The sequence below is a fragment of the Narcine bancroftii genome, chromosome 11, assembly GCF_036971445.1.
Source record: "Narcine bancroftii isolate sNarBan1 chromosome 11, sNarBan1.hap1, whole genome shotgun sequence".
In the NCBI taxonomy this organism is placed as follows: Eukaryota; Metazoa; Chordata; class Chondrichthyes; order Torpediniformes; family Narcinidae; genus Narcine; species Narcine bancroftii.
In genome coordinates, this window is record NC_091479.1 from 48,563,634 (window position 1) to 48,579,529 (window position 15,896).

The 15,896-nt window shown below is 48.6% G+C and overlaps 1 protein-coding gene across 14 annotated transcripts in view; it reads right to left on the minus strand.

Annotated features, from left to right (window-relative positions):
- The window catches only part of LOC138745758 (glycogen synthase kinase-3-like), an 84,268-nt gene that overhangs the window by 45,975 nt on the left and 22,397 nt on the right, over positions 1–15,896 (minus strand). For 9 of the 14 annotated variants that reach the window (XM_069903038.1, XM_069903039.1, XM_069903041.1 and 6 more), the window contains one exon: positions 14,895–14,990. The exons of 2 other annotated variants lie outside the window; for them this stretch is intronic. In XM_069903038.1, the coding sequence (XP_069759139.1) occupies positions 14,895–14,990 (96 nt within the window). Of the gene's footprint in view, positions 1–14,110; positions 14,193–14,894; positions 14,991–15,687; positions 15,888–15,896 lie in introns of those variants that run through there. 3 more of the 14 variants (XM_069903052.1, XM_069903050.1, XM_069903042.1) reach the window with 2 other exon arrangements.

Consider the following 15,896-nt stretch of genomic DNA (forward strand, 5'->3'; position numbering starts at 1 on the left):
TCAGTTGAGATAATTCACCTGGGCCAATTGGGTGAAGGTCAGGCGTGAGTCTGGCCAGGATGCCTGGACAGCAGTTCCTGGTGATTTACGTGGGCCAATCGCAAGGGTCACCTTGATGGCTTGGAGTGAGTCTTTGGCCTTGATTGGCAGGTAATGTGTCCACTGAACTGGAGCACAGCAGCGCCTCCAGGTGGTGGATACTGCCTCTCCATTGACAATCCACCCCTTCGGAAGACATGCTGATTGCCAATAAAGTGCGACAGGTAATAAGAAGATTTAATGGGGCAATGCAAGGGTGCATATAAATTGACAATCACATCATGGAATAACTATAGCAATGATAACAAAAATAAGTGCAATCCCCCAGTGAATGATAGTCACCCAAATGCCCCTCATGGAGCCAAATGGCCCCCAGGATCCCCATGAGGTGGTGATGCTGGTCCCTGGATTTTTGAATTTTGGCCATTGAGTCCCGAATGTGGTCAGTCAGGTGGGTGATGTTAAAGGATTCCTTGGGAATGTAGGTGCAGCACTCCTGGCCAATGACAGCACAGCCGCCAGCAGGTAGTCCAGGGCTATCTGATTTGGCATTTCCACCATAACTCTCTCCTTCAGCTCCACAACTGTCCAGGTCAGGGTGTCCTGTGTATGGTGCAGGGACACTGCTGTCTCGTTGGCCAACATCTCTAGGAGGGTGGTCATCTGGGTCACTTCGTTGGAGAGCCATGCGGTGCCATATCTGAGGAAGGCGATCATCCAGAATAATTCGCCTGCAGTAAGGGCACGTTGCAGTGGTCGCTAAAAGGCTGGGTGCTCCCATAGGTCATCAAGAGAGTGGATGTAGGGCACCTTGAATGTGGGGAAATGGCAGCCCTACCAGGTGGCAGTAAGCTAGGAGTAGATATGGTGGCCACCTACCCAGTGGGTCCCATTTATGGTCCAGGGGCCCCCCACCTTGCTGACACCAACAGAGGTGGTGATGCGGAGGCCGGTTACATTGTGTGCTAGCCGTCACAGCTGCCGTCTGGGAGGGTGGAGGTGTGTCTTTGGGGGAGTCTTAACCAACACTTCTTTGGTCTATGGAGGAGCTGTGGGATGATGCAGAGTGTCGGGACTTGAGTGGTGGTCCAATTTTAGGCAGGCAAATACTGGTTCCTGAAGCATCCACCCCATCGGGAGTCAGTGGAAGGAATAGTGTTGAGTTAACCCAAACCCACTGAAGCAAAGAGTCTCGGTAGGCAGTTCATCTGAGAGTCGTCTAGTTGGTTGGGGTTGAGTGGTAATGCTTGATTGGTGTGTGCTGGAGTTTGGACACAGACCCTGCAGTCTGAACTATTCGTGGTGGTGATGAAATCATAGGTAATGCAGAGGAACGTGATCACCGATCTGACATTGCCAATGGTTGCCGCTAGCAGCAAGGGTAGAAGCAGTGCTTGCATGTCCTGTGGGGTTGAAAAAAAATTCATTGTCCCTTTGTGAGATGGTGGGTGTGGAGACAGGAGAGTTTGCTTTAGCCCAGAATTGCGAACTACTGGGAATATCCTGGACTGAACGTGACAATCTCCCCCAACTCTCCCCAATACCTCACTCTCAGGGGTTTTTGGGGGCTCTGGTTCCATGGATGGGAGTGTTGAATGTGGTGAGATATGGGGTTGTCTCCTTGGCTGGTGGGGCGTGGGTTAAAGTGATCCACAGCCTGTTGCAGCACCGTCAGCTCCACCCCCCACCGACCCACCTTGATGTGTGCGAGTGGGTCAGAGTGCAGATGCTCTCTGTGAACTGGCCTTTCATCCTTTCAACCAACCAGGATGCCTGGGGGTGATAGGGGATGTGGAGCAGCCAGGATATCCCCACCTCAGCAGCCCAGTCTTGGGCTTTAGACCCCGAAAAGTGTGAGCCAGGATTGAATCGCTCCTCCAACAGGATTCCGTAAATGGAGGACAGGGGCTGTAATCCTTTAATGGTGTTATTCTGGTCGGCTTTCTCACAGGAAGTCGAGCACGTCGATTTTGGACTGATTCAGGGTGAGGGCGACCCTGAACTGTTCTGTCCATCATCATGTGCTGTAAACCCCTAGATGGCTGCTTTTGCGGTGAGCCCAGGCAGCCAGTGCCCCATTGTCAGTGTCTGGTGGGGAGGTGGAGTCAGTGCATCTTTGAGCAACTTTGGCCAAGGCCACATTGTGCGCAGCCTCCTCTATGGTGTTGCAGGTCTGGATGTCTACGTGGTGAACTGTGATCTCTCTGTGGGGGCTTGGTCCCAGAGCAACTGCCCGTGGTGCTGTCCCCAAAGGGGGCATCGTGGATTTCTCACCCTGTCTCATGCCATTGGGCCATACAGACCACCATGCCATTGGCCACTGCCCATGAATCGGGGTGGATGTTAATGGGCCCAGTGGTGTCCTGAAGTGTGAATGCCATTGCTGCCAGTTCAGCAAGTTGGCTGGAGCCCCCCTCTCCCTCTTTGATGATGACGTTCCCCATGGTAGAGTAGAGAGCCGCTGCCTTCCGGTATTGATTACCCCCTTTCCAGCGGCTCGAGCTGCCTGTGATCCAGGCTTGTATCTGGCTGTGTGGGCTCACTGCAAAATCAGCCACCGATGGGCTGACAGCACATGACAATGGGCAGAACAGTTCAGGGTCGCCCTCACCCGGAATCAGTTCAAAACCAACGTGCTTGACTTCCCCATCTGTCAGCAGGTAAAGTCAAGAGGAAGGCCAACAGGGCCTCCGGGACAAATTTGCTGTGGCATGGGAGCTGGTCGTGTATGGCAGATCAATGATATTGGACTCCTCCCTCACCAAGATTAAAAAAATACCTAGTATATCCTGACCATGGTGAATACGTATTCTGCTGCACTGGTGGCAGTGTCCTGTGAGAAAGCCAACCACAATAACACCATTAAAGGATTACAGCCCCTGTCCTCCATTTACGGAATCCTGTCGGAGGTGCCGATCCAATCCGGGCTCACACTTTTCGGGGTCTAAAGCCCAAGAATGGGCTGCTGAGGTGGAGATATCCTGGCTGCTCCACATCCCCTATCTCCCCCAGGCATCCGGGTCAGTTGAAAGGATGAAAGGCCAGTTCACGGAGAGCATCTGCACTCTGACCCCCTTGCACACATCAAAGTGAGGGGGGGTGGCTGACGGAGCTGCAACAGGCTGTGAATCACTTTAACACACGCCCCACCGGCCAAGGAGACATCCGCATATCTCACCACCTTTAACACTCACATCCCCGGAAACAGATCCCCCCAAATCCCCCGAGACTGAAGACTTGGGGAGAGTATGGGTACAACAGCCATGAAGTCCACCCCAAAAGGGGGGAGATTGTTGCTTTCAGTGCTGGAGATTCCCAGTGGTTCGCAATTCTGGGCCTAACCAACCTCTCCTGTCTCCACACCCACCATCTCACAAAGGGACAATGAGTTTTTTTTTCCACCCCACAGGAACATGCAATGCCTGCTTCTACCCTTGCTGCTAGCGGCAACCATTTGCAATGTCAGATTGCTGATCACGTTCCTCTCCATAACCTATGATTTCACCACCACCACGAACAGATCGGACTGCTGGATCTGTGTCCAAACTCCAGCACACACCAAACAAGCATTACCACTCACCCCCAACCAACTGGACGACTCTCAGATGAACTGCCTACCGAGACTCTTTGCTCCAGTGGGTTTGGGTTAACTGTATGGGGTGGACCTAATGGCAGCTCACCACCCCTGGTATCTCTGCTTAACACTATCCCTTCCACCGACTCCCAATGGGGTGGATGCTTCAGGAACTGGTATTTTTCTGCCTAAAAGTGGACCACCACTCGAGTCCCGACACTCTGCATCATCCCACAACTCATCCATAGACCAAAGAAGTGTTGGTGCAGACTCCCCCACAGACACACCTCCACCCTCCCAGTCGGCAACAGTGACGACCGGCACAGAGGGTACCCGGGCTCCGCACTCCATTGGTGTCACCAAGCTGGGGGGCCCCTGGACCTTGAATGGCACCCACTGGGAAGGTGGCCACCGTGCCTACTCCTGGCTTCCTGTCACCTGGTAGGGCTGCCATTTCTCCACATTCGTGGTGGCCTACATCTACTCTTTTGATGACATAGGGGAGCACCCAGCCTTTGGTGACCACTGCAACAAGAGAGCTTTTACTGCAGGCGAATGGTTCTGGATGATCGCCTTCCCCAGATATGGCACTGCATGGCTCTCCAATGAAGTGACCCAGATGACCACCCTCCTGGAGATGTTGGCCAATGAGACAGCAGTGTTCCTGCACCATACAAAGGACACCCTGACCTGGACAGTTGTGGAGCTGGAGAAGAGACCTATGGTGACAATGCCAAATCGGATGGCCCTGGACTACCTGCTGGTGGCTGTACTGTCATTGGCCAGGAGGGCTGCACCTACATTCCCAAGGAATCCTCTAACATCACCCATCGGGCTGACCACATTCGGGACTCATTGGCCAAAATTCAAAAATCCAGGGACCAGATCCACAAGCATCACCACCTCATGGGGACCCTGGGGGCCATATGGCTCCACGGGTGGCATTTGGGTGACTATCATTCACTTGGGGACTGCAATTATTTTTGTTATCATTGCTATAGTTATTCCATGATGAGATGGACAATTTACATGCACATCGGCATATAATAAGACCTTCTTATTACCTGTCGCACTTTATTGGCAAGCAGTGTGTCTTCCGAAGGGGTGGATTGTCATGGAGTGGCAGTGTCCACCACCTGGTGGCGCTGCTTTGCTCCAGTTTGGTGGATACATTACCTGCCAATCAAGGTCAAAGACTCACTCCAAGCCATCAAGGTGACCCTTGCGATTGGTCCACCTAAATCACCAGGAGCTGCAGTCCAGGCAGCCCGGCTAGACTCAACCATGACCTTCACCCAACTGGCCAAACTCAATCACCAGGAGCTGCAGTCCAGACATCCATGCCAGACTCACACCTGACCTTCACCCAATTGGCCCATGTGAATCACCTCGACTGACCCCTGCCAAGCCCCTGCACTTGGCTTCGAGCATTGGCCACAGCATTCAATGGGGCCCAGCCTTCCCTGAGTGATTTGCCCTCCCAGCATGGCCCGCAGAACTATAAAGGACCATGTCCCCCTTTGTTCTGCCTCTTTTAACTCCTCGTGGCTAGTAGGTAGCACCTTCCACACTGGGTTGGGGTGAGTCTCGAGGTTAAGTAGGGGAGGGAACTCACAATATCACCTTGATCCTGAATGTTGAATGTGTACATTCATGTAATTTCCCCCAGGCTCCCTGCGTACTCTGTGTGTAGAAGTTTGCCTAACATATCGACCCTGTTGTCCTGTTTCCATCCCCAAAATAAAAGTGTGCTTTGTACCTCCGCTTTGGTCTGGTTCTTAAACTGTGGGACCCACATGGACCCGACAACAATGGAGGAGGGGAAGCAAAGTATTTTGTCAATAAATGGAGAGTCAAATCACAAGAAAAAAAGACAGATAGATCTGATCAGAACGTGGCAAGAAATTAATGTATGTTTAGGGAAAATTGTAGGGATCTCAAGAAAAGTACCAGTGTGTCAAAATATGAACAGAGGCAATAGAATATTAAATTTGTGTTATGACAGAGTATAAGATATTTTGAAGACTGCTACATGGAAGAAATTCTTCAAACAATTAAGCACAAATACGGAGTGGCTAGTGGGACCTTCTTCTATTTTCTCCCACTTAGATCATTCTTAAGAGAAAGATAGGGACCAACGTTGACCCCACCTAAAATTAGTGAAATGGAACAAAGAGTCTGGATGGGGAAAACACCTAAATTTATCAATGAAAATTCAAAACCAGGATAGCAGAGGTCAGGAGAAAGATGGGAGTCGGACTTGGATGTGACAATTTCAGAAAGAAGCTGGTCAGATTGGTGTAAGGACAGCACAACATCAATTAGAAAAGCAGGATATGGACTGGTTCAGTCTAATATTTTACACCAATTCTATCTTACCCCAGAAAAATCACCTAAGTATCAGAAATGTGTTTCAGATGTGGGAAGGAGATTTTATAAACATCAAATATAATATGGGGGAAAGGATTAATATAAATCGAAACAAAGGTGGAAGGAAGATTGAAATATAAAAATTCAAGAAGAAATAGGGTCAAGATTGTGTCAAGAGTGTTACAAATATGATTAATGCCAGATATAAAATACAATTCTCCACATCAATTCTGCTATACTTCATATAAATTAAATGGACTTATCTCCAATTATTCCGAGAAATGTTTTCAATGTAATCAGGTGATCGGGACTTTTTTTTCCATTTTGGTTTGGACCTGTGTAAAAGTGGAAGATGTTTGGAAGGATTACAATATATTATTAGGACAAATTATGAAGATAAAAATACAAAAGGACGCGAGAATATATGTGCTTGGTCATATTTATGAAGCAGATACAAAACTGAAGTTGGAAAAATATCAAATAAACTTTCTGAGTCCAGCCATAGCAGCAGTGAAGAAATGTGCAACACTAACGTGGAGAGCAGAGAGTTTTGTAACGAGGGATGGGACATTGAAATGCAAAACTGTGTCACCATATAACCATTGACAGAGCGGAAACAGGCCATGTCAGCTTTTCGAGTCCACACCGGTTCACCAGAACAAATCCACTAGCTCAATCCTCCCACTCTCCGCCAATATCCCTCCAACCCCCTCACCTCCATGTACACATCCAACCTTCTCTTAAATGACAGAAGGGACCCTGCTGCAACTATCTCATTCGGAAGAACATTCCATTCAGCAACCAGAATCTGAGTGAAGAAGCATCCTCTAATACTTCTCCTAAAGTTTTGCCTTCTTACCCTTAACTCATGGCCTCTTGTTCCAACCTTCCCTTTTTCTCAGGGGAATGATTTTGTTTATGTCTATTCTATCTATTCCTTTCATAATTTTAAATAGCTCCATCAAGTCGCCTCTCAGTCGTCGACATTCCAATGAATAAAGTCCCAGTCTCCTTAATCTCTCCCTGTAATCCAGATGCTGTAAGCTAGGCAACATCCTTGTAAATCTTCTCTGCACCCTCTCCAGCTTATCTATATCCTTCCTATAGTTTGGAGACTAGAATTGAGCACAGTACTCCAAACCTGGCCTCACCAATGCCTTAAACAGCTGCAGAATGTCCTCCCAGCTCCTACACTCTTCACTATGGTTTATGAAGGACAGCTGACCATATGCCTTCTTAACCACCCTGTCTACATGGGAATCCACCTTCAGTGAACTCGGTACCATAACTCCAAGATCCCTCTGTTCCTCTCCATTCCTCGACACCCTCCCCTTAACTGTATTTGTCCTATTTTGAATATTTTTTTCTGGAATGCAGCACCTCACACTTGTCAACGTTAAATTCCATCTGTCAACTTTTCCAAACAAACCAAATCCTATAATCCAAGAGAACCTTCCTCACCATCCACCACTCCCCCTATTTTCGTATCATCTGCATATTTGCTTTCCCAATGAAGCACCTCCTCAACAAAATCATGAATATAAATGATAAACAGGGAACCCAACACTGATCCCTGAGCCACCCCGCTAGTCACAGGCTTCCATCCTAACAGATAGTTGTCCACCATGACTCGCTGCTTTCCATCTCCCAGCCACCTCTGAACCTATCTCACTATCTATTAATCCCTAGCGACTGAACCTTCCTAACTAACCTTACATGCAGTACCTTATCAAAAGCTTTACTAAAATTTAAATAGATCTCGTCAACCGCCCTACCTTCATCCACTTTTCTTATCACCTCTTTAAAACATCAACAAGATTCATCAAACATGATTTTCCCTTCACTAACCCATGCTGGGTGTCCCCAATCAATCCCTGCCTATCCAGATATTTGTACATACTATCTCGAAGTATACCATCTATAATCTTCCCCACTCGGAAGTCAAACTTACTGGCCGATAATTACTTGGCCTACACCTACTGCCTTTTTTGAACAACAGAACTACATTTGCAACCCTCCAATCCCGCGGCACCACACCCTCCTCCAGTGATCTTTGATAAATCATGTCAGTGGCCCAACTATTTGTTCCCTGACCTCCCTTAAAGTCCTGCGAAAAGTCCCATCAGGACCATGAGACATCCACCTTAATTGACCCTAGAAGCTCCAAAACTCTCGCTTTACTAATCCTTATCCTTTCCATAATTAAGCCCTTTGCCTCTCTGATCTTGTATAGCCCAATGTCCGTTTCCCTCGTGAATACAGACGAGAAAAATTTGTTCAATATTTCTCCCATCTCATACGGTTCCTGAAATAGTTCACTAGTCCCATCATCCAGTGGACCTATTCTATGTTTAACCCTCCTTTTACTGTTCCCATATCTGAAAAACCCTGAGGATTCACCTTCACCTTATTAGCTATGGACACCTCATCCCTTCTTTTTGCCTTTCTAATTTCCATCTGAAGGTTCTTCCTGCAATCTAAGTAATGACCAGACATCTCCTTAATCCCTTGTTTTTTTATATTTGGTAATAGGCTTCCCTCTTTTCCCAAACCAACTTCTTAATTTCATCAAAAAACAATGGCTCCCTCGAACCTTTAGTCTTCCCCTTTGGCCTGACTGGAACATAAAGATCCTGTACTCTCAAAATCTCACCACTAAATGCCCCCCAAATTTTCTCTACATCCTCTCCAGGAAAAAGTTCAGCCCACACAACTCTCTGCAAATCCCTCCACATTTCTCCAAATCTGGCCTTCCTCCACTCGAAGAACTTCAACCTCGGACCCGACCTATTCCTTTCCATCATTAAGATAAAACTAATGGACCCATGATCACTGGATCCGAAGTTCTCGCTAATGCTCACCTCTGTCACCTGCCCCATTGCATTCCCAAACAACAGATCGAACACTGCTCCCCCTCTAGTTGGCGTCTCAACATATTGCTGCAAAAAGCAATCCTGAACACAATGCATAAATACTAAGCTATCCTGCCCTTTTACTGACTGCGTTTCCCAATTGATGTTTGGAAAATTGAAATCCCCAACCAACACCACCCTATTTCACTTGCATATCTCACCTATTTCCTTGCACATTTACTCTCCTTGTTCACTTTCCCCATTTGGAGACCTATAATATACCAAAATAGTAACCTCAACCTTCTTGTTTTTCAGCTCTACCCACACTGCTTCTCTTGACGAGCCCTCCAGTCTATCTTGCCTCAGCACTGCTGTAATATCCTCCCTGACATGTAATGCCACACCTCCCCCTCTTGAACCACCAACTCTTGTCACATCTCAAGCAGCGAAATCGTGGAACATTCAACTGCCAGTCACAACCATCTTTCAACCACGTCTCGCTAATGGCCACAACATCATAATGCCACATGTCAATCCACTCCTTTAGCTCATCCAGCTTCTTTACTACACTCCTCACATTAAAATAAATACAACTCAGGGATCTCCTACATCCTACCTTCTGCAAATCCTCCTCTCTACCATTCTCACAATTTTCACTGCAACATCTGTTTACGACTTCCTGTTTTTCCGCCCTCAAATTATTTAAACTTGTCTCTTTCCTTATCCTACTAACCCTCACCGTATCACTATCGCCCTTTTCCTTTTATCCCTACAGAGTTTGACACCACACCTCTGCCCATCATAGTCTGACTATCCCCCTCCGCAGTATTCAAGGTGGAGTACTGATTTCTGAAGATTACAGACTCGGGTGCTTGGACATGAACCTGATGCCTCCCTTTCCTCCTCCTAACGGTAACCCACTGCACCTCGTCCCATGGGCCCATGTGCGACTATCTGCCTGTAGCTCTCGTCTATGATAGCCTCTTTCTACCTAACCAGAGTAAGGTCATCGAGCTGCAGCTCAAGTTCCTTGAGCTGGTCCTTCAGGCCACACTCCTTGTCCGTGATGGCCTCACTCTCGCTAACCAGAGGGAGGACTAGATATCTGTCTCTGGATTCTCTGCTCAGGGGACCACCCTGCAGTATTCATCAAGTCCTGGCCTCTCTGTGTCAGCAGGAATTCTGTGCTGACCACTATCTGATGGCTTTGTTGTCAAAAATTTTGTCTATGAAAACTTTTCCACAAAGGTAATGTGCCAAAGTCCAGCTGACTGGGACATTGCGCCAATCCTTCAGAACACCTGAGACAGGGAGATCCTTGGTTCATAGAGGCACTTTGTGCCCTTGTACTTAGTTTCCATACTCAGCCTGATGCAGCCTCACACGATGAGGGCCACATTGGTTACACCCTTAACCCCATTGTAATGGAATATATATTTGGGAGAATCTGGTAAAATTAGAGTAGGTTAAATACATACACACATTTTAAAACAGATCTTATTTGAAATACTGAAGAATTCATATTCAGTTACATCACAGAAACGATGGAGAATGCTATGCACATTTCACAAGTAGCTGCTAATTGAAATGAGGTCATGAAATAACTAGACCATTGTTTTGGTTTGGAGACAGGCTGGCTGGTTGAATATCTACAAAATGCCGACAGAAAGGTCACCCCAGGGTTTTGTTTAGCTAAGACAACAGCTTGACCAAGAAGGATAACTTCTGTTGTTTGCTGAAGAGGTGGGTGGGGGGGGGGGGTTTGCAAGTGAGAGAGTCACAAGGGCTTTCTAGTAGTCTCAATTGGAGTGAGAGAGAGAGAGAGAAAGGGCTGAAACAAGCTTTCTCATCCAGAGTGTGTGTGGCACTGAAAGCAGCTAAACAGTGCAAGCCAGGAGAAGATTGTATGAACCAGAGTGGCAGATGGCTGGAAGCGCTATCTGTCTGATGTTTCTCTCAGAATAAGTGGAACAGGAAGGAACACAGTGCTAGCATGAAAGAAAGAGGTTATTATCTGGAGAACCCTGATGGGCCAAGTTTTATCAGCGACACATTGAGCTGACTAATGGTGGTAGCTCAGTTGTGGAAATCCTGGAACAACAAATCTCTCTCTGCAAAGCCTACAGAACTTTCCTGAGTGGCAAAGCCTGATGAACTTTATACATGTTCAATTCCTTACACAGTATCAGAATTGCCTACAACTAGTGAACTTGGAAGAATGAGAAGTGAGATTGAACTGTGAACCAAATAACTTTTCTTAAATGTACACACACATCATACACATGCGCTTAGATTAGAAGGCGATTAAGGTTAGTTAAGTTAATAGAGATAAGTTAAAGTTTGATTCTGTTTTAATATTAAAAGATAAATAAAACAACTTATTTTTAAATAACGACTTGTCTTGGTGAATGTCTATTGCTGCTGGGTTTTGGGGTCCTTTGGGCTCATAACACCATAGTCTGGTGACGTACATGGACCTCCTTCCCACTCCATCCATTTTGGACCCCCACATGAAGAGGGAAACTGCTCTGGTAATAGCCAGGGCAGAGGTGTGTGGGATGGGCCACGCCTGCATCACACGCAGCAGTACCGAGAGCACCTTGCACCTGATGACCAGGTTCTTCCCCATTACTGCTAAGGAATGTCATTCCCACAGACCCAATTTCTGGTGAACCTTTACAATCGGCTCTGACCAATTCTTGTTGCATGCCTCGGCCTCTCCAAGCCAGTTCCCCGACACCTTCAGGTAGTCAGATCTGACTGTGAAGAGGACAGCGGACTGATTTACCAAAGTGCATTCCTCGCTTTTGTTCCAGTTTACCCTGGAACATAGCATTGTATACTTCTGGGCCCAGCCACTTCCAGACTTGTGTACAACTCAGCCGGTCTTCCAGAACTGGGGGTCTCTGTGCTGGTCCCTGTCTCCTGGAGCTGGGGGACTCTACACTGCTCCCTGTCTCCTGATATTGGTGCTTTGTTCTCTACCAGTCCCACAACACAACCCTGACCCCTTTACGGAATGTAGAGGTACAGAAGGATCAGTGAAAATATGGGTAGTTTTGCCAGGGTGGGGTCCATCCAGGAGCCTGATAACAGCAGGGAACCCGTGGAAGGGGATGGAGGGCATTCGATGGTGCACCAGCAGGACACTGCTGAGGGTGCGGATTCCCTCGGGCTCTCGAGGGTAGAAGGCGCAGGTTATTCCAATGGTTTAGGTGAGGTCGACCGTTTACATCCTGTACCACACGGATTGCAGGCTCTTCAATCTGAGGCACCTGCAAGCTCACTCCAAGACACAAGAGGAATTTGTCCGTGAACTACTCTTTGCAGATGATGCCCCTTTTGTTTCCCATTCAGAGCCAGCTCTCCAGTGCATGATGTCCTGTTTTGCGGAAACTGCCAAAATGTTTGGCCTGGAAGTCCAGCCTGAAGAAAACTGAGGTCCTCCATCAGCCAGCTCCCCACCATGACTACCAGCCCCACCACATCTCCATCGGGCACACAAAACTCAAAACGGTCAACCAGTTTACCTATCTCGGCTGCACCATTTCATCTGATGCAAGGATCGACAAAGAGACAGACAACAGACTCGCCAAGGCAAATAGCGCCTTTGGAAGACAACACAAAAGAGTCTGGAAAAACAACCACTTGAAGAAACACACAAAGATCGGTGAGTACAGAGCCGTTGTCATTACCACGCTCCTGTTCGGCTCCGAATCATGGGTCCTCTACCGGCATCACCTACGGCTCCTAGAATGCTTCCATCAGCGCTGTCTCCGCATCATCCTCAACATTCATTGGAATGACTTCATTACCAACATCGAAGTACTCGAGCTGGCAGAGTCCGCAAGCATTGAATCCATGCTGCCGAAGACCCAACTGTGCTGGAATGGACACATCTCCAGAATGGAGGACCATCGTCTTCCCAAGATCGTGTTCTATGGTGAGCTCTCCACTGGTCACCGAGACAGAGGTGCACCAAAGAAGAGGTACAAGGACTGCCTAAAGAAATCTCTTGGTGCCTGACACATTGACCACCACCAGTGAGCTGATAGCGCCTCCAACCGTGCATCTTCGCACGTCACAGTTCGGCGGGCAGCAACCTCCTTTGAAGAAGACCGCAGAGCCCACCTCACTGACAAAAGACAAAGGAGGAAAAACCCAACACCCAACCCCAACCCCAACCAACCAATTTTCCCTTGCAACCGCTGCAACCGTGCCTGCCTGTCCCGCATCAGACTTGTCAGTCACCAATGAGCCTGCAGCAGACGTGGACATATCCCTCCATAAATCTTCGTCCACGAAGCCAAGCCAAAGAGAGAGGTGAGGCCAGGGTCCAAATTAGAGCAGGCGCAGGTCATCAAAGGTGAACATAACAGGTGCCTGGAACTGTGATGAGGATACTAAGGGCTGGTAGAGGTAGGTAAGGAGGGGGTAGTTGTGTTCCGATGAGGGATTGATGAGGGAGAGGCCACATGGATGGGACTTCGAGACAAGGAGCCTCTGATTGTCCAGGGATGGGGCCTGTAAATATACCCGCAGACATCCAGCACATAGCATCTTTGACCCAGTACCATCAGGAAGGAGATATGGAGGAACAAAATCAGGCTGACAGGCAGGGAAATAACTTCTTCCCACAGGACGTGAGATTGACAATGTAATGTGAGTTGAATGGGTCTGTGGAATGAAAAGGTTGAGAGGGATGTGGACTGTTTCCAAGCAGCTTGGCCAGCAGAAAAGAAGGGCCGAAAGGACTGTTTCGGAGTTGTCTATCTGGATCACACTTTTGAGTTGAATCCTTAATAAAATTCATGACAGGCTGGACTATCATTTTAGATGGAGATTTTAGATTGACACATGCAGCACGGGAACAGGCCCTTTCAGCCTATGAGCCACAACCACTCAATTACACCAATGACCTACAACCCCCAGTACATTTTAAATGGTGGAAGGACCAGGAGCACCTGGTGGAAACCCACGCAGACACAGGAATAATGTACAACTCCCCAGTGACAGTGTCAAATTCAAACTCGGCTTGCTGGCCTCTTGACAGCATTGTTCTAACCGTGGCACTAACCTCACCACTCTCAATGATTCCCAGGATTCTTCCTCCTACTTTCCATGAGTTGTGATTGCTTCCAATACCAGTGCCCTTGTTTCCCTAATGCTCTGACCCCTGCCCAGTGACTCTGTCCCCAATGCCTCTCCCTGGCCGGATGATCACCACTCTCTTTCCCAGGTCTCACCCAAATTTTAATACCCCAATTCCACTCACCCACAGGGCCAAGGGTAACGAGGAGGGGGAAGCTCCTGGCTGTGGTCACAAAGCTCGTTGAAGGACAATGGAAGCAGGAGTCCTGGAGCAAGAGGTGAAGGGCAGAGTTTACTGTAGCAACCAGCTGAACTGGGCTACATTCTCCAGGGTCGGGGGAGAGAGAGGACTGGCTCAGATGGGACAGATATCCCTGTGCCAAGGGTCAGGGGATTCCCCAGCTTGGTGAAGGTATGGGACGCTGCCACCGGGAAGGAGATGGAACACTGCCCTCCCCACATCTCCACTGTCTGGGGGTCCCAGGAGCAGCTCAGATTCCAAGGCCTATAGGTGGGGAAGGGGGATGGGTGATCGATTGGAGAGGATCCCAGTGAGAGAAAGGGTTTGGTGGGAGGACAGACCTGATGGAGGATGGGCTAATTGGGGTGGGGTTTGGGGATGGGGACTTTGGGCTGCGCATGTTGGGGGACAGGGGCTTGTTAAAGGCCCTGGTGGGAGGCAGGAGCTCTGGGGATGGTCCAAGAAATGGGCAGAGCATTGGGGAAGGGCCCAGAGGGGGACAGAGGCTTTGGGGATGGGATCGGTGGGGGAGAGGGTCTTTGTTGACAGGCCCGCTGGTGAACAGGGTTTTGGAGATGATCTCAACAGGGGAGGGGGTTGGGGACAGGCCTGGTGGGAAATGGGGGCTTTGGGGATGGTCCTGGTGGGTGACAGGGGATAGTATTGGGGATGGACCCAGAGGACGGAGACCACCCTTGGAGCTCTGCTTCACCATCGGGTCACTTACATTGGCCCACGGACGTGCTTTGATCTGTGGGAACTTGAATTCGGTGCACTTGGGGTTCATCTCCCGGATCTGCACCCTGGTTGAGGTCCCCAACACCTGTTGGAACAGAAACCACCTTTACTACTGGCTCGAGGTGAGGGGAGCAGGAGGGTGACAATGGGAGGGGATGCAGTGTATGTGTACCAGGTCAGGGACATGGGACGAGCCCTAGAACTGGGGTGGTGGTGAAGGCTGAAACCTTAGGAGCATTTAAGAGGCTCTGAGTCACGTGGATGAAAGAAGAACGGAGGGTTATAAGGGAGGGAGGGGTTAGTTATTTTTATTTTGGTAGGAATACATCGGTCGGCACAACATCGAGGGCTGAAGTGCTTGTACTGTGCTCTCGTGTTCTATGTTAAACCTGTTGGTCTTTCAGCAAGTGGAGATGTCAGGGCGGCAACGCTGTCGACTGGCACATTCCAGGCTGCAGGAGTCATGCGGAGGGATGGACAGTGGGTTGGCGCAGCCAACACGAAGGCACTATGGGGATGGATCATAATCCTCCCATTACCAGGCACTGAGAGGCTGAGACCAAGGGGAACTCCTCTAACAGCAGAGGGGGACAGTAACCACACGGTATCAAAGTGGTGGCAATGAAGGTAAACAGAGACGTATACAGCAATGTGCAGTGAAGGGAATATCTGGATACAACAGGAGGAGGAGAAAAGACTTGCAATGGTCTTCCTCTTTGTAAATAATTTGTAAATAAAGTCAATTTTGTGGGGGGGTGGGGCGGGCAAGAGAAAAGCCTTACTCAGTCAACTTTGCTTCATGAGATACATTCTCCGATCCAGGACATCTCTTCTGCACCCACTCCAAAGTACAAGGTCAAATTTATTACCATTGGATAGCACAAGTACGACCTGAGAAATAGGGTTTCTGGGGTAAACACATGCCAACACACAACCAAGCCCTCACACCAACAGACAAATGATACATGTGCAGCACGTCCAGAAAAATTAC